The 18,335-nt window shown below is 44.0% G+C and overlaps 1 protein-coding gene across 1 annotated transcript; it reads right to left on the reverse strand.

The window, feature by feature from the left end:
• Positions 1-547: 547 nt before the first annotated feature.
• On the reverse strand, positions 548-12,572 carry Abracl (ABRA C-terminal like). Its single transcript, XM_038339185.2, is given in 5 exon segments — positions 548-964; positions 966-1,049; positions 1,051-1,112; positions 7,256-7,322; positions 12,293-12,572. Coding segments are annotated over 4 exon segments (249 nt in total). The 5' UTR covers positions 7,317-7,322; positions 12,293-12,572; the 3' UTR covers positions 548-922.
• Between the last annotated feature and the right edge of the window lie 5,763 nt (positions 12,573-18,335).

Below are 18,335 nucleotides of genomic sequence, written 5' to 3' on the forward strand. Positions count from 1 at the left end.
ATCTATAGCAGGGCAGAACTTAGGTAGGGCAGGAAAAACTAGGCTGTATGCTGGGAGAAGGATGACCGAGTCAGGGAGAAGCCATGGAGCCCCAGAGACAGATGCTGGGAACTTTAGCCAGTAAGCCACTGTCACGTGGCAATACACAGATTAATAGAAATGGGTTAAATTAATATGTAAGGGTTAGCCAATAAGAAGCTAGAGCTAATGGGCCAAGCAGTGATTTAACCTAATACAGTTTCTGTGTGATATTTTGGGTCTAAGCTAGCCGGGTGGTCAGAAACCAACAAGCGGCCCCCTCCTCCAACACTTCCTATGTTTGAATCTAATGGAAAAGTGAAGAGGTAATTTTTGCCTTGTCCCCCTGACTTGGGGGCCTAAGTTTGCATCCATATCAAAACCATAATTCTTATTTAATTAAACTTTGTGGGTTTTTAAGATTTTTTTCTAAATTAAGGTCATTTTACTAGTGACCTAATTTTGATTCAAAATCTCAATTTGTAAGAGGCCACACTCATACTTAATGACAAAACACAGCCATCAGGAGTTTAAAGGCCGTAGTAACATGTTTTTTATTACATAAACACACGTTCCTCATGGCAGCTGATCTTCAGTTTGCCTCTTGCTTTGACAGAATGTCAAGTGCCTGTAGAAATCCTCCAAGAATGAATCAAGAAAAACAAAAACTCCTCTCACACCTCCAAAAATGTTTCATGCCTGCATTTTCCCAATCACATTCCTAAGAAAAATAATAGGTTTTTGTTACTTTACAGTTGTAATGTTTCAAGGTATAAAAACAGGACTTTCAATGAGTCCCCCTTGTTTACACAGTTCTATAAAAATACATAAGGAAGCGTATGTTTGTCTTTTTGACTTAATTATTTCCAGTTTACCAAGAGATACGAAGATACTCAAAACCACATTAATCTTGCAGCAATACAATGTCAACATCATCGTGAACACCCCTGCAAAAGCAGTTCTCCTGTGTATGTAACAATCTTTCTTTCGCTTTGCGGTCTTTTCAGAGTTCCTACCAATGCTTCAAAGAGGGTTGGCACATCTGTCGTCTTGGAAGAGGACCCCAAACTTCACGCTTAACTTCCCATCGGCATCTAATTGCAGAAACACAACGTTAGTAAATGTGTCATGCCTCCATGGATGGCAAATTTGGGGCATCTTCGGAAAACATGTACCCAGGGTAGCCCAGATTAAAATAAACACAAACCCTCTACACCTACACTCAAGTAGTAGAACAAACATGGTTACGTTTTGTAGACAAAGATGAAGGACAGAAAGAAGAAGCATTATGAAAGTATGAAAGGTGCATGTGGTCAGCCGTGGTGAGGCACACCTTCAATCTCAGCACTCAAGAGGCCAGAATCAGGCAGAGCTCTGTGAGTTCAAAGACAGGTTGGGTACATAGCAAGTGTGAATCCAGCCAGGGCTACATAGTGAGACTCTGTCTCAAAGTTGTGTGTGTGTGTGGTGTGTGTGTGTGGTGTGTGGGTGTGTTGTGTGTGTGATGTGTGTATGGTCGGAAGGCTGTATATTAATTCTCTCAATTTAGATATTCAAATTGTATGTGGTACTAGAAAGATGGCTTTAGAGGTGAAGAATACTGGGCTGTTCTTCCTGAGGACCCAGGGTTCAATTCCCAGCACCCACCATAGCCACTCATAACTATTTGTCACTCCAGTTCCAGGGGATCTGATGCCCTCTCTGACCTCTATGGACACCAGGCATGCATGTGGTGCATCATACATATATGCAGGCAAGACACCCCACAAAATTTACATCATTGATTTTAAAAATAAAAATTTTTAAAAATAAATCCTTTTGAAACATAAATTTCTGTTAGCTGCCAGGTTAATAAGGACAAGAAATGGAAGGGAAAGGAAAGTGTTATGATCAGACTCAGTGTCCAGGCTTGGAGTGAAGGCCTTAAAACAGGGCATATCCATCTATTATGACCACTGAATCTCAGTTCCTGTGGGGAGACCCAGAAATTTTTTTACAGGATTATCTCTCCTGGATATCAGTTTATAAGATATTTATTAAAAGCTAGATGAAAAGTAGGTCTGCTGTTTAGGAAGCTGTCAACTGTTGATGGTTTGATGTAAGTAAAGGCACTGGCCAGTCTTGGACAGCCCTCAAGTGCTGGCCTTCTGTTACCACATCCAGCAAAGGAAAGTGAAGATGCACTTGACAGGACTGTGCAGAGTTAATGGATTTGGTATCAGGAAAGCCATCTAAAAACTTGCCAGAATAGTAAATCCCAATTTACAATACAGGTTTTAAAGGTACCAAATGCAGAAATTTGGATATAATCCTAGAGTTCTCCTTCCTTCTTGTCCTTCAGTCTGACAAATGTTCAGGTGACTGCACCTTCCTTGTGTCTTTGCAATTCTATCTGCTTATCTCCAGTGGCCGTGCATTGCTGAGTTGAAACTCTAACTGCCATGCACCCAGATAACTTCAAGCTGTAACTTGTTACTCCTCTCCAGTCTCCTTCTCCCTCCTTTTGCCCCCAACATACCATTCACATTAACAGGAAATAAAACATACGGGAAGACATTTTATAAGATGCAAATCTGAGGGCTACTATTCTACGTTAAGCTTCCAATGGTCCCCAGCATCTTCCAAATAAAGCGAAGAGCATGGCCTCTCTTTACCTCTCTGTGGCTGAGCATCCAACGCTTGCCTGGTCTTCTATAACTTTATGTTTGGATTTAGTCATAATGAACTATCTGCTCTTGCCCAAGAGACCTGGCTTTTGTAACCGGACCCATAGTGAGTCATCAGCGCAGCGTTCCAGACCCTCTTCTCTACCTAAAGGCCTTTATTCAAGAACAGAGTCAACCGTAACCTTCCTCAAGACGTCCTTCACGATTCTCAGTCGCACTAGCTGTCTCTTCTTACTAAACTGTGTGTCTATCAAAGCACGCACCTCACTTCAGTACATGAGGCAGTGTTAACTGAGTACTTGCTATGTTCCTAGAACTGTTAAGACGACTTTACAGTCATTAAAATGCACTCAGACCCTCATCAATCTTGTACGAAAAGACAAAGCTGCGCCATTATTTTATATCCAACTTAAAGCTGCCAACTTCAATAAACCAAAGCAATGATGAAGATACTTTCTAAGACAGATAGTGTCGGTGCACCCTTTAATCGTCAGCACTCGGGAGGCAGAAGCAGGCAAATCTCTGTGAGTTCGAGGACAATATGGTCTACAGCCATTAGTTCCAGGACAGTCAAGGCTACACAGAGAAGAAACCCTGTCTCAAGAAGACAAAAATGACAACAAAAAATACATTCTATTTTTAGAGACTTTTAAATGAAAAGTGTCGGATATAATGAGGACATTATTATTAGACAGATAAGGAAGCCAACGACACAGAAAACAAGATAAAGTACACAGATCACCCAGCAAGTATGAGGAACCGGATTCATTCCCAGAGAGTCTGACAGGAGTCCAGATTCTGGCATGCCCTTCTTTAAAAAATGTTTAGAAAAGCTCTCAGTAGTGCCTGGGAGGGCCATGACCTACCAAGAGCTGGGATTACTGGCAAGTATCATCACAGCTAACTAACGCCACAACCCTCTTCCAGTACACTTCCACGTTGTTCATCTTCCCAGCTGCCTCAAGAAGACCTTAAGACCGAAATAGAATCTCTTTTCCAATTCTATAGTCTCTATACTTAAGCTCAAAGTGCAGTACTCAAGAATTCTTGTTGGATGAAAGAATTAAATTTCCAAGAAATCATCGTCTCCACTTCATCTTCTCTAATATGGATGAAAAATGAGACTTTAAAGATTCAGACTTTCAAAGAAACAGACAAAAAATTTCCTTCATCAGTTTCTAGTAGGAAGCTCATACTTCATCTGTAAATTAGTCAAAAATCACTCCAGCCTCAAGTGAAATACCATCACATGTCAGAAGACGGCCCATAGTTCCATATCTGCTTTCCAATCGATCAGTCATCTTTTGCAACAATGAAGTCAAGGTGTTCTAGTACATCTGTGAAATTTAAAGGATTTTCATGCATATGGATGTTATGCTAATGACCTTGTCTTGTAATTTGTAAGCTGCTCGTTTGTGAAATGGAGCTTCAGATGGCCCGATAGAGCACGGACACTCTTTAGGAGTGCAAAGGTTAGAATGTTAAGGCCAGCTGAACCTGACCAGCGAACACCAGGTTGGACGTGAATAGGAAACAGTCTACAGATGACTGGAAATACACTCTTAACAATCCAAACATACTAATTCCAAGTAATGTGACCTTACTGGAGCTGGAAGAGACCCAGGAGATGTGGGAGAAGAACACAAATAAGGGTGGCATTAGTGAAAATGAAACCCCCCCAGACTGCATCAGGTGGTGTTAGTGAGAGGTAAGAGAAGAGAAAAAATTAGGAAAAGACTTGGTTTGCCTGAGGACCTTAATATTAATAAATTACACTCTCCAATGTCTTCTCAGTATTCTACACAAACTTCAGTTCATTCCCATTCCAGTTCAGCTCACATGTCCCCTCCTCAACTCACCTGCCTATGCTTCTACACGTCCAAGCCCCACCTAGTCCAAGGCTTAACCAACATGTGCTCCCCCAACTCTACAGTCATCACTAATCTATTGCACTGGAACTATCCTGAACTGAATGCCAGCACTTCACAGTATGGCAAAGCCATTTTTTTTTTCTGATAATTGCCCATCAATTTTTAGCTATTTCATCAATGTAAATAATAAGATGGCTGGAAGAAAAAAATATGCCTATGTCACTTGTACTTAAAACAGGGCTTGTCACATATGGGAGAGCAATATCAGTCAGTGATAAGATGATTAAACGCATGTGGCTGTGACCTCCAAAACACTTCCATATGTCTCCGTCTTGACATTTCAGTTTATGATGTCCAAAGTGACTAGAGAGGCTCAAGGAGGAGGAAGCTGGGACTGGCTTCGTGGTTAGAGCACGTGCTCAGCATGTCTGAGCATGAATTCTATACCGGGACCACCAAAGGGGGCAGGGAGAATAACGTCACCCCAAAATAATCCATGTTTCTAATCTGTAGAATGTTACTTTACAAAGCAAAAGGAATTTTTCAAATGTGATTAAGGGCTCTAAAATGGGACATTATTCTGGATTATCTGGATCCATTATGGAATCCGGGAGATTTCTTAAGAATAGGAGAATAAAGCAGGGTAGTGCAGGGTGAGGACACCCTGCCTCCCCTCACTGCTACTGGTGCAGGGGAGTAAGAGAGCCGTGAGCCAAGGAATGCAGGCAGCTACAGAAGAGGGAAAATAAGGAACTACATACAGTCTCCGCAAAACCCTCCAGAAAGGATGAAGTCAGCCAGCACCTGGATGGAAGCCTGGAAAGCGCCCTGAACTATACACAATAGGAATGTGTCCTGGTGTTAAACATCTTGCTTTACCGTTGCTAAGTCTGTGGTAACTGGCTACAGCAAGAATAGAAAACAAATGCAGGGGGCTGCGAGAGAGCTAAATGGACGGAGTTCTTGCCTGTGTGAACCTGGGGACTTGAATTCAATTACCAGAACCAACAAGAAAAGGGGGGTTTCACACTGAAGAGGTAAAGACAGAGAGGTTCTGGGGCTCACTGGCCACTCAGCTTAGTCTGTTTGGTGAGCCCCATGACCCAGTGAGAGACCTTGTCTCAAAAAAATAAAAACAAAACTCGAGAAGTCCCAAAGATTAATGCCCGAGATTAATGTTTGGCTTCTACATGCATGTACACACCCATACACACACAGAGAGAAAAGGAAGACATCTAACACAAGAGACAGTAGGAAATAACAGCTTAGTGGAAGTTTCGAAAGTGTGTCTATCCTTCTAGATTAAAGGATTTGTAATTCATAAGCAAACAATTCTAAGAAGACTCAAGCTGTAATGACATAGCTTCTTTTGTTTGTTTGTTTGAGACAGGGTTTCATTGTGCAGGCCAGTGTGGCCTTCAATTTGTCATCTTCCTGCTTCCACCTCCTGAGTGCTGAAATGACAAGAGTATACAACGTTTGTTCATGAGATACTCGGAAACATTAGTTCTCATTTATATAGTAAGTTTAAAACTTTGAATTCCATATGCTCATTGTTCTTATACTCAATATGCGCTCCAATCCTTGTACATCTCAGATGTAGCAAATACCTCATGCTACAAATACAACCATTTTAATGCTACTTAGGAGGAAGACAACACACCAATTTTATACATTATCCTCACAATACTCACAATAGCTGCTTGGCCAATGAAGACAAAGACACACACACACACACACACACACACACACACACACACACAAAAGTCTAAAAGTTGGTTTATTTACCATTATGTTTTGGAATTGTACAAATCTCAAGAATTTAGAGAAAATAAAGAACAATTGTGATGGCTATATTCTTGGTTCTCAAACATGACTACATCTAGAATTAACTCAAATAAAACTTAAGCAGCTGGGTACACTTGTGAGAGGTTTTCATTCTTAATTAAATCATTTGAGTGGAAAGGCCCACTTCTAATCCAGATCTTTTGGAGATGGGAAGATCCACCTTTAATCTGTGCCACAACCTTCTGCTGGCATCCAATACCAATATAAGGCATGGAAGAAGGAAGTTTGCTCTCTTTTGCCAGCTTTCTCTCACTGGCAAGTCTAATTTCCTGCACGGACAGCAGCGACTTATTCTTCGGGATTCTGGCATCTACGAATACCAGCTGAGACTGAATAACCACTGGATGCTTGCAACCTTCCATTAGTAGACAGCCATTGTTGGGCTAGCTGGACCACAACCTGTAGCAACTCTAATAAATCCCCTTTCTATACATATATAGATTCATTCTATAAGTTCTGTTGCCCTAGAGGGACCTGAATAATACAATTTAGTGTAATTTCCCTCTACATCTCTAGTCACTTGTAAATTTATAAAATAAGGCAGAAAACAAAAATTTTAACAGCCAAAAAAAAAAAAAAAAAAAAAAATCAACCTAACTCAAATGCCAGTCTTTAATGCAAACAAAAGAAGCTCAGGGAGTTTTCAATTAAAAAACCAACAAAACATCTCAGCTACTCTCTGCCTCAGAAACCCAACAGCCCCATGTTTCAAACACCCTTGAAGGCTAAGAGCATCACCATCTCGGGCTGTGAGCCGAGTGGGGCACTGTACCCTAAGTCCTGGGCAGCTGCCTCCAGAACACCCGTCTAAGGGTGCACTCAAAGAGAACACGCTGCAGTAGAATACTTACGTTTTAGAACCCAGACGTCGAATTTCCTCCACGAGGAGGTTCACCTCATGATCCACATTCATTGCGGACTGGAAGAGAAAGAAGCCTTCATTACAGCCATTTCTCTATCCCATCAGGCACAGGAACCCGAGTCCTTTCTCTTTCTCAGGAAGCACTTGTCACTATTATTGACCACACCTCCTTTCTACTGGTATGAAGTAATGCACTTGAACATAAGGAAGTAATTTCACTCGACCTATAGGCCTTCCCTCTCTGTGCCCCCACTCCTGCTAAGAGGCCTGGAGAAGATGGCCTCTGTCCTCACAATGGCATTACTCCATGCACATCTGGTCACAGAGTTCTGCTAAGACACCCAAAAGGTAACGGGATCCTGCTTAAGACAGAGAAAAGCCTCCAACAAAGAGCAACGTGGCAAGCATTCTCTCGGTGCTGGGTCCCAGGCATTACAAGGCAGGTGCCCGTTTTTGGAGACGATGGGGTGGATCAAGTGGATGGAATGGGAAAAGTACATGGAAATTACGGAGACAAAGGAAAAAGCCCAAGGCACAGCTGAGAGCAGGCCCTGAACTAGGAGATGGAGAGGCCAAGATAAAATACATGCTCCCTGCTCTTCAGGAGCCTGGGGTCTAGCGGTAATACAGACCCATGCAGAGCCACCTGAATACCCTCCGGTCAGTGCAGTGATAACTACCAGTTCACACACAGGCACATCACATGCTCTCTGGATTCTGCCCAGAAAAACTAACTGCACTGCACAGCTTGTAGTGAAGCCTATGTGTTTCCCATCAGTGAAGAGTCCAGATTAATAAGAGCTGAGCCCGATAAATCATGTTAACTCCTCGGTGGCTTGCTGCATCTTCCACAGGCCTGGATTCGGCCTCTGTTCGAGCCTCCTCCACTGTACAATTGAGCGCTAAGCTGCAGCTGCAGGAATTTTTTCTAGTCCTCAATCTATCTATCAGGGCAATGCCCTGGCCTTCTCTGCACGCTTTCTTCTGCTCAGGTACTGCCACTCCCCTCCTAGGCTCATGAGTCAGTCCCAGCTTGGTTGAACACCCCCCACACCCCCAAAGCATTCCCTATCTGAGGAGCGCTCCCCTACTGGGTGTTCCCAATCACACTGTAGGCCTCTTTTAGGTCACTCGGGTGGAATTACTGGTTTGGAGGGTTCTCTCGCTAGAAGGGAAAATGCTCTCCACAGGGACCTGACTTAAAATATTCCTTGATAGCACGCCCAGACAAACACTGTTTCATGAACACACAAGAACAAGCAAAGGGTTGAGGGGGAGAGAACACCACCAGCGGAGACCAGCAAGTGCGTGCTAGTGACTGGTTAGGAGGGGGCATGATTCAATCTTTCACAAGAGAGGTTCTCCAGGCTGAATAGGAGCTAGACTGTGGAGCTGTTTCGCTGTTTTCTTTCAGGTGATATCTGATAGAAACAACTCATCCGAGGGATTATTGCTAATTCCTGGTAGCTTCTAAAGCAGAGTGCCGCCTCCAACTGGATACCACCTGCTGAGACGATACTGATTGGGACAACCAGATTTCCTGTCGGCGGATAATTAAAAGTGCCACTACCATCTGCTGTATTTGCATGAACATTGTGGTTCAAGGGGCCGACTCTGCAGGAAAATGCAAAATCCTTCGATTAAATGCAACTCTTCTAAAACTTGTTATTAAATATTATACTGTCCAAGCCTGGTAAGGTGGCGCACGCCTTTAATCCCAGTGCGTAGGAGGCAGAGGCAGATGGATCTCTGTGAGTTCAAGATCGCCTGGTCTACAAAGCAAGTTCCAGGACAGCCAGGGCTATACAGAGAAACTCTGTCTCAAAAAAAAAAAATAAAAAAATCGTGCTATCTTAGGGATTTTTGTGTTAGTGAAAGCAAGGCACAATTTTAAAAGGATGCTAAAAAGTAAAATATCCCCCAGAGGATGTAGAATAAACCTGTCTGTGTCAGGGGTGGTCAGTTACTATTTGGGGGTGGGGTGGGGTCCGTACTGTTTCCCACTCTGGCACAAGCAGTCTGAGTTTTGTTTGGGGACAATGCTCTAAAGTCATGTGTGTGGACAGAGCAGTCCCCCCTCCGGAAGTGAACCTGAGTCAGTAGGATTGGTCAGAGGCCTCAGGTCCCTCATCTAAGTCAGTTCATGTACCTCTACTAGTTTTAAGCTTTAAAAAATTTATTTATGTGGGGGGGGGGGGGAAGACCGCACATATGTGGAGGTCCCAGGACAAATACTCTCATTCAAAACAGTCAAGTTCAACCCTAGATTTTGCTAGACTATTAGTAAAATAACTCCCTTTCCACTGGTTCTAAGATGTGAGCTTACAGCCCCAGAGTAAATGATTACCCTATGGGAAGATTGACTAGGAAATCCAGCAGAAGGAAAATGACTCAGACAGCCTGTTCCTGATCCTGGCTATTTTGGTTATAGGAACCAATGACATTTTCCCCTTGTTTATAATGTATAGTGATTTGTATGAGTTTCTATTACTTGAATGCTGAGGCTATTGATCCAAAAAGCTAGCCTAATGGACTAGTATTTAAAAAGCAACCAACCATAAAAAAAATGACATCCTTGTAATGTACTTATATACAGTCTTGCCGGGTATTGTTCTATTGGTTAGGATGGACCGCACAACAGAAAAAGCAGATCTGAAGGCTGGAGGAATGGTTCGGGTTAAGAAAATACTTGTTTTGCAAGCGCAAGATTCCTGTGTTCGAGTCCCAGAAACTCCATAAAAATTTTGGGTGTAGTAGCTGGGGTGACAGATACGGGGAGGGGGCACACAGCTCTCATCCGGCCAACCAGTCCTAGCATAATGGTGGACTCCAGGCCACTGAGAGAACCTGTCTTAAAGGAGGTAGGTGGCTGGCATCCTTGAGGGGTGACATCTGAGATTGTCCCGCATACTCTGTGTGTCGCACGCTTACATCTGCACCTGACACACTCATTTTCAAGATACACCTACCCTGCATGCACACGTTATCAGGCGTGGGGGAACGACACAAGACCAGATTTGGGAGCCGTATAAAAATTCTCAACAAACTGTCCTGTTTCAGGAAGTAAAGATTTGTGAGAATGAAAAAAGAAAAGAAAAGAAAAAGAGCCAACCAGGATTGAAGGGAGATTGAAACACCTCAGGTCAGAGATTTTGGAGGTCTCCTGTCCGTGTATTTCTCTCTTCAACATCGTCTGTCTCTTTGGACACCAGGGAGATACTTCAGTTTTATATATCATTCAACAATGACAAACAAAGAGGAAGGCCCTCTGTTACGTGCAGTATGATAACCGCTTACATTAAAATGGGCACTTATCCAGTTTTCAGGAGGGAAGGCAAGGGGCATTTCTTTATAATAAACTACACACCAGACTCCTTCTCTGAGTTAATTTATATAATTTTAATTTTTTAAAAAAAAATCTGTTTTGCATTTATTTATTTTGGGAGGTGTGAATGTGGAGGTCAGACACAGCTAATGGGCTTCCCATGCGGGCCCCAGGGATCAACCTCTGGTCATAAGGCTCGGCAGCAAGTGCCGATAAGCACTGATCCATCCATTCACCTACCCTAATTCATAAAATGCTAAGAACCCGACAGAGCACTTAGTACTTATCCCGTTTTATTGAGAATGAAACAACCTCACAATGGTTAACGCCACAAAGCGTCCTTCCTAACACATCACTTTGCCACCTCTTCCCCTTCCTTCGCTATTATGCAAATGAACCTAAGTGTAATAGTGTATTCTTATGTAATATCATATACTGAGTACTTATTAAGGCGGATCAGTTACAAGCAAGAAAAAGGCTCCCTGTCTGGACCCCTATGAATAGGAAAATAACAGGTTTACTGCTGCTAGCATACACAACTTGGCATTTTTAAATCACATTATTATGGGAGGGACAAAGAAGCAACATCACATTATACAATCTTTGGAAGACCCATGGCAGTCTAAAAGACAGGACAGATCGCTTTCGACTTCAGTGAGCGAGATCAAGAGACATGAGAGGTCAGAAGCAGAGCAAGCCTAAGAAAAAGAGCCCTGTCTGTAAAGAGGCTGGGCCAGAAGAATGGCAGTGGCAGATGTTAGCCGGGCTGCTTAACTGTCACAGACCTATAATTGGGCTGTCTGAGTGAGACTCACAAGAGTAGGGCTGTGGCAAACGCGGCAAAGCCGCGCATTAATAACCATTTTGAAGGTACTCTGAAGCCGTCTTCTAGTTATGCTTTAAAGCTCCAAAGGTCACAGGAAATAAAGCCTACTGGACTGCGCTCCCCTGGGGATCCGCAGCCAAACTTTAACACGAGAGCTGGGCGCTCTTCCAGACTCAACTCTATCTCTAACAGCTGGCGCGGGTCAAAGGCCCTGACCCGGTACAGTTCTCCCTTTTTCGTATGGATCGAGCACACTCCTTATTTGGTCATTCCTCATACAAGTTTGAAGGCTTGCCAAATATGGGGTCCCCAAAACCTGGGGCCTGCGGGTACCACTCGCTCAACCCTTAGTTGGTGGAACACGGTCGCGGAGCCCGGACCACAGGAAAGGGCTTAGTCGGAGAGGCCTTTGTCTCCTCAACTTACCCGGTCTGGGTCCCCCAGAGCACCCAGGGCGCTGCCTGGGGACCCCACGAGTCCCGCATACCACTCACTCACACTCCCTCCGCACTGCAGAGGGCACTGTCCTGACGCCACTTTATTCCTCCGGGACCCCCTCCAGCCCTTCCCCACCCAGCTCTGCAGAACCGCACCACAAACGGACGCCAAGTGCAAAACCCACACATTGCACCGCTGCAAACATCGGTTCGGGCTGCTCCTATCCCGGTCAGCCCCGCCCGGCAAAACGTCACGTGAGCCCAGTGCGGAAGTGTGCCGGCCGAGTGGGGTGCCCACGAGTGGGGCACTGGGTAGGGGAGCGCATGCCCGCGGCCGGTCCAGGCACACCTCAGCAACCCGGGGTCCCCACCCTTAACCCGATACTCGCCCTCCTCCCCGAGACAATGGGTACAACCTTTCCTACCCGGACTCGCTCACCTCTCTGATTGCTTCCTTCTTCACCGAAGAGAAGATGCCGCGTGGGTCTGGATCGGGTTCTCTGCTTCCGCACCCTGGGGAGGAACAGGCAGAAGAAGGAAGTGGTCCGGGCGAAAAGAAAGGCTGCTGTGGAAGAGGGAGGGGAGACGGAGAGGCTTGGGGGGCCAAGTGAGACTAAGTGCTCTCAGGAAAGGGGCCGCCCACTCTCCCGGGACACGCCTAGGAGGAGGCACCCAGAGCAGACGCCAGAGCTGGAGGCAGGCTTCTAGGAATGCGGACCCGAAGTATCACCACCTCTCTCCGTCCTACCCAGGCAGGACCAGCAGCCAAATGCACCTAATACTGGGCATTGATTTCCTGCCAGGAGAGCTTACCCAACAAGAGATAAAGCACCCCACATTTCTGAATAGTAAGGTCTCCTAGGAAAACCGTGACTCGCATAAGTTCTTCTGTATGCTAAGAGCGTGAGGCTCAAGAAAAGACAAAAACAAAAAAAAACAAACAAAAAAAAAAAAACCAAAACTCTGAACTGTCCGATTTGCAAACACTTGCATTCTTCAATTTTGTTCAGCCAGTTTGTTCTGCTGAATTGGACAAACGTGGTTCTTGATCTTGGGTCAGAACAAATTTGCTCTCTCCATTGTTTTCTACATTCAACTTCATAATTCAGATTATTCAAATCCTCTTTATTCCCATCATGTGTGTGTGATATACCCAGAGTTTTTAGAAAAAGAAAGTCAACCCAAATTGTTTTTGACAGTAGTTTCAATTGTAACTACAAAGAAAATTTCTCTCTCCAACCCCGATTAATTGTCCAAGTCACCAGTGTTTTTAGTGACCTAAAACTTTAATCCCAGCGCTCTCCAGAGGCAGGCTGATTGATCTCTGCGAGTTCCCTTGTGAGCTCCAGCGCAGCTATGTTGAGAGACTATATGGAGCTCTGTAGAGAGACTATATGCAGCCATGTAAAGAGACTATATGGAGCTCTGTAGAGAGACTGTCTCATAAAGCCACAGTCTCATAAAGCCAAGTCTTTGCCACCCCACAAACCTAGTCTTGAAGAACAAGGATCTACCAGGATCATCATCAAACAGGAAGTGTGATCATTCATTTGCTCATTTCAAAGTCTCCCTTTGAAATCTAATGCGGTGAATATGGAGAATGAGCCATCTGGATTGAGGCTGAAAAAGGCCAGGTCCAGACAGAGGCCCCAAACGGATTTTCATTAAGCAAAAACTTGACCATGCAGGAACCAGACAAGGAGGAAAAAAAGAAAAAAGAGAGAGCTCAGGAAGTGGGTGGAGTCGGGTGAAGGGATTGCGGAGGTGGGGGAGGTGGAAGGACAGTCTGAGAGAAGCTGCTACTGTGGAGGGTTCCAAAGATCTGCTTGCTTTCAGGGGATGTTGGAGTAGCCTAGTCCCCTAATCGGTGCTGTGTCCGTGCACTCCCCAAGCTGTGGCCTAGTTGCCCTACAGGGTCAAGATCTGTCAATGCAGTGTGAGCCTAAATGGGTTGGTGTTCTGTAACTGACCAGCAAACCCGCACATTCTTCTATTTCAACCATCAGACGAAGATGAAGGTAACTCCAAGATCCCTTGAGGCCCATTTTTGTCCTCTGATAGAAGATGGAAATTTATAATTTATGTCTTTCAAAGTATACCTAATGCAAAAAAAAATATTGTTAAGGCAAAATACCATATTTATCAATTCCCCAAGCAAGTCCACACTACAAGGCTGCCTACACTGTAGAATCGCTTCTGCTCTGATGAGGCAGTTTCCCCATACTCTGTGAGCAAGGGAAAAGTAAAATAGATTATTTTATCTAAGTAAGTAAAAAAAAAATGTTCTTTCAATACTTAATTTACTCTCAGATGGGCATGATCATGCACACGTGAGCCCAACCCTAGGCAGGTGAAGTCAGGAAGATCAGGAATCCAAAATCAATCTCAAACTCAAAGCAAGGGAAGGCCACTTTTGGCCATATAATATCAAACCTCTAATTAATTAATTGATTGATTGGTTGATTAAATGATTAATTAATTAATTAAATGATTTACTCTTTTAAAAAATATACTACTTGTACATATGTTCCAGATAATCTACAGAAGAAATAGTAAATTTCATATTAACCTACTGAACAAATAATTTTAATTCAAAAAAGTAGCTTGTGGTGTTTGTTTTGTTTTAGACAGGTTCTCACCATGTAGCCCTGGCTGTTCATGCAGATCCTCCTGTTTCTGCCTGCAGAGTGCTGGGGCTGAAAAGGTCCTTTTCTCCCCCATTATCCCCTCTCATTCTTTTTCATCTGCCTTTGGACTGCTTCCTCTCCCAGCATAGCCCCCTTCTACTTCCATGTTGTCCTGGTTAGTTTTATGTCAACTTGACACAAGCTATAAATCATCTGAGAGGAGGGAACCTCAATTAAGAAAATGCCTTTATAAGATGGATTGTAGGCAAGTCTGCAGGGTATTTTTTAATTAGTTATTGATGGGGCCGGGCCCAGCCCATTGTGTGTAGTACCATTTCTGGGTTCTTTTAGAAAGTAGGTGGAAGCCGGGCGGTGGTGGTGCACGCCTTTAATCCCAGCACTCGGGAGGCAGAGGCAGGCGGATCTCTGAGTTCGAGGCCAGCCTGGTCTACAAGAGCTAGTTCCAGGACAGGCTCTAGAAACTACAGGGAAGCCCTGTCTTGAAAAAAAAAAAAAATAGAAAGTAGGCTGAGCAAGCCATGAGGAGCAAGCCTAAGCAGCACCCCTCCATGGTCTCTGCATCAGTCCTGTCTCCAGTTTCCTGCCCTGCTTGAGTTCCTATCTTGACTTTCTGTGAAGGTGAACTGTGATGCGGAAGTGTAAGCAGAATAAACCCTTTCCTCCCCATCTTGCTTTTTGGTTATGGTGTTTCACGGCAGCAGTAGAAATCCTAACTAAGTCACATCCATGTGTGTCTTTTGTCTAGATTTTTGCATATGAGAAAAGGTGTGCTCATTTTCTTTCTGAGCCTGCCTTATTTTGCTAAACATGCTGGACTCAAGCCTCAGCTATATCTCTGCAGATGATGTGATCACATTCTTCATTACAGCCCCACGAAACTCCCTTGTGTCTGTTCCACATTCCCTTTACCCATTCATCTGTTGAGGAGCATCTAAACTGATTCTAAAGCTTGGCCATTGTCAATGGGACACAGTGAATGTGAATGGCCAAGTGTCTCTGTGAAATGGTGATCTCCATTCCTTTAGGTGGATGCTCAGGCGTGGTACTGCTGGTTCATACTGTACTTCTATTTTTAGCTTTTTGAATAGCCACCACACTATACTTACACAACAGCTGCACTAGTTTACATTCCCACCAGCAGTGTATGAGCTGCCCCCTCCCACCCCCACCCCACCTCCGCCCCCGCCTCACCCGGCCCCAGCCCTTGCCAGCTTTACAGCCCTTGTTTCCTTCCAGACAACCCCTTGAACAGAGAAAAAAGCTCCATGTAGTTTTGGTTTGCGTTTCCCTGCAGCTAAGGACTCTGAGCATTTTTTTCGTATGTATTTTGGTTGTTTTTATTTGCTCTGAGAGCTTTTTGCTCAATTAATTTGCCCATTGATAACTGGATGTTTGGGACTTGGGCTGTTTATTTTTATTTTCTTTTTGAAGTTCTTTTTTTTTTTTTTTTTTTTTTGGTTTTTCGAGACAGGGTTTCCCTGTAGTTTCTAGAGCCTGTCCTGGAACTAGCTCTTGTAGACCAGGCTGGCCTCGAACTCAGAGATCCGCCTGCCTCTGCCTCCCGAGTGCTGGGATTAAAGGCGTGCGCCACCACCCGCCCGGCTTTGAAGTTCTTTATATGTTTTTTAGGCCTTTCTTAATGCCCTGTCAGAAATATCGCTGGAAAGATTGTTCTCCTGTTTTGGGATAGGCACTTTACTCTGTCTACTGTTTCCTTTGCTGGGTGGAAGTTTCCTACTCCCATGCCACCCTGCTTGTCAAGTCTTGCTGTTGTTCCCTGAGCTATTATAGTCTGTCTCAGAAAGCCCTTGCCTATGCTCATAACCTGAAAGGTTCTTGCCTGTTGTCCTCTGGCAGTTTAGAGTTTCGGTCTTACAGTAAGATCTTGATCTATTTTGAGTTGATTCTTTAATAACTTATTTTAACTTTATTTTGTGTGCATTAGTGTGAACACATCAGATCTCTGGGAACTAGAGTTGCAGACAATTGTGAGCTGCCATGTGGGTGCTAGGAATTGAACCTGGGTCCTCTCAAAGAGCAGCCAGTGCTCTTAACCGCTGAACTATCTCTCTAGACTCTTGAGTTAATTTTTTTTTTTTTTTTTTTTTTTTTTTTTTTTTTTTTTTTGGTTTTTCGAGACAGGGTTTCTCTGCGGCTTTGGAGCCTGTCCTGGAACTAGCTCTTGTAGACCAGGCTGGTCTCGAACTCACAGAGATCCGCCTGCCTCTGCCTCCAGACTCTTGAGTTAATTTTAAGCAGAGTAAGAAGCAAAGATCTAATTTTACCTTTCTGCATGTGGGAATGTAATTTTCCTGGCACCATTTGTTGAAGCATCTGTCTTTTTTGCCAGCGTGTGGTTTTAATACCTTTTTTACAGTGCTGATTTTCTTATGGGTATCCTATCCCACTGGTCTCTTGCTGCTTTGTGTCATGCTGGGCTATTTGATTGTCTTTTGCTTCACTATGATAGGATTCTCTAGTATAATTTGAAATCATGTACCCAGGCCATTGCTCTTTCTGCTTAGGAATTCTTTGGCTATTCACAAGGTCTTTGTGCTTCCATATGAATTTTAGGACTGTTTTTTTTTTTTTCAAGTCATAAGATGAATCTCATTTTGGTAAAGATTGCATTGAATCTGCAAGTTGCTTTTGGTAATTACTCACCGGGATGTCTATTTTTTGTTTGTTTATTTGTTTTGTCACCTTGACACAACTTAGAGTCATGCTCTCTCTCACCAGGTGTGGTGGTGCAAGCCTAGAACCCCCAGCTCATAGGAACTGAAATCAGAAACAGTAGATGTTCAAGGCCATCCTCTACTGCAAAGGGATTTGGACATCCTCCTGAGTCACATGAGAGTCTGTGTCAAACACACACACACACAAAGAGAGAGAGAGTAAAGAAGCGAAGACTGTATCTCAGAGGCATACACAAGGCCATGGATTCAAACACTTCCACCCAAACCAAAACCAAACTATGTGATACATCTTCATATCCAGCAGTAGGATTACTTTCATAAATAAATAACAGGTATTTGTGGGGCTGTAGGGAAGTTGGACACCTACGCATTGCTGATAAGAATGTAGAAAGGTACAGCTTTTGTGAAAATAAGCAGTTGAATAAATATACATTTTTGACATTACTGTTCCTACATACTTGAGAGTATAAAAACCTGTACATAAATAGTCATAACAGCATTACCCATAATAGCCAAAAGTTGGGAACAACACGGCCATGACCCCATAACCACAGCATGGTACAACTGATGAAGTAGACCGTTGGTCATATGTAAAAGAATGAGGACTGGTCCGTGCTACAGTGTGGACGAATCTGAAAGCATTGTGCTCAATGGGGTGGGGGGGGGGAGCTAGGAACAAATGGTTACACACCACGCAATTCTATTTGTATAAAGTGCCAGAAAGGATAAGCCCTCGGGGGGGAAAAAGAGGTAGGCTTGCTGTTGCTGGCAGATAGGGAACTGAGGAGTGACCGACAGCCCCTGTGCACAGGGATCCTGTCTGTGATGATGAAAGACGTCCTGCAGATGGAGCTGAGAGACAAAGAGCAACCTCCTTGCTTCGGGATTCCATCACTTTACCTTCCCGAATACCATGCCTTCGCTGGCCCTTTTCTGCCCTGAGGTCCTAAACAAAGGAAACTCATAGCTGCAGACATCAGACCCCCGAGCCTTCCCCAACCTGATGTATGTGTGCTGGTTAGTTTCTTGTTACTGTTTTTCAACTTGACACAAACTAGAGTCATCTGTGAAGAGGGAACCACAATGGAGAAAATGTCTCCATCAGGTTGGTCCTTGGGCAAGACGGTGGGGCCATCTT

Source organism: Arvicola amphibius, chromosome 8 (genome assembly GCF_903992535.2).
Source record: "Arvicola amphibius chromosome 8, mArvAmp1.2, whole genome shotgun sequence".
Classification (NCBI taxonomy): domain Eukaryota; kingdom Metazoa; phylum Chordata; class Mammalia; order Rodentia; family Cricetidae; genus Arvicola; species Arvicola amphibius.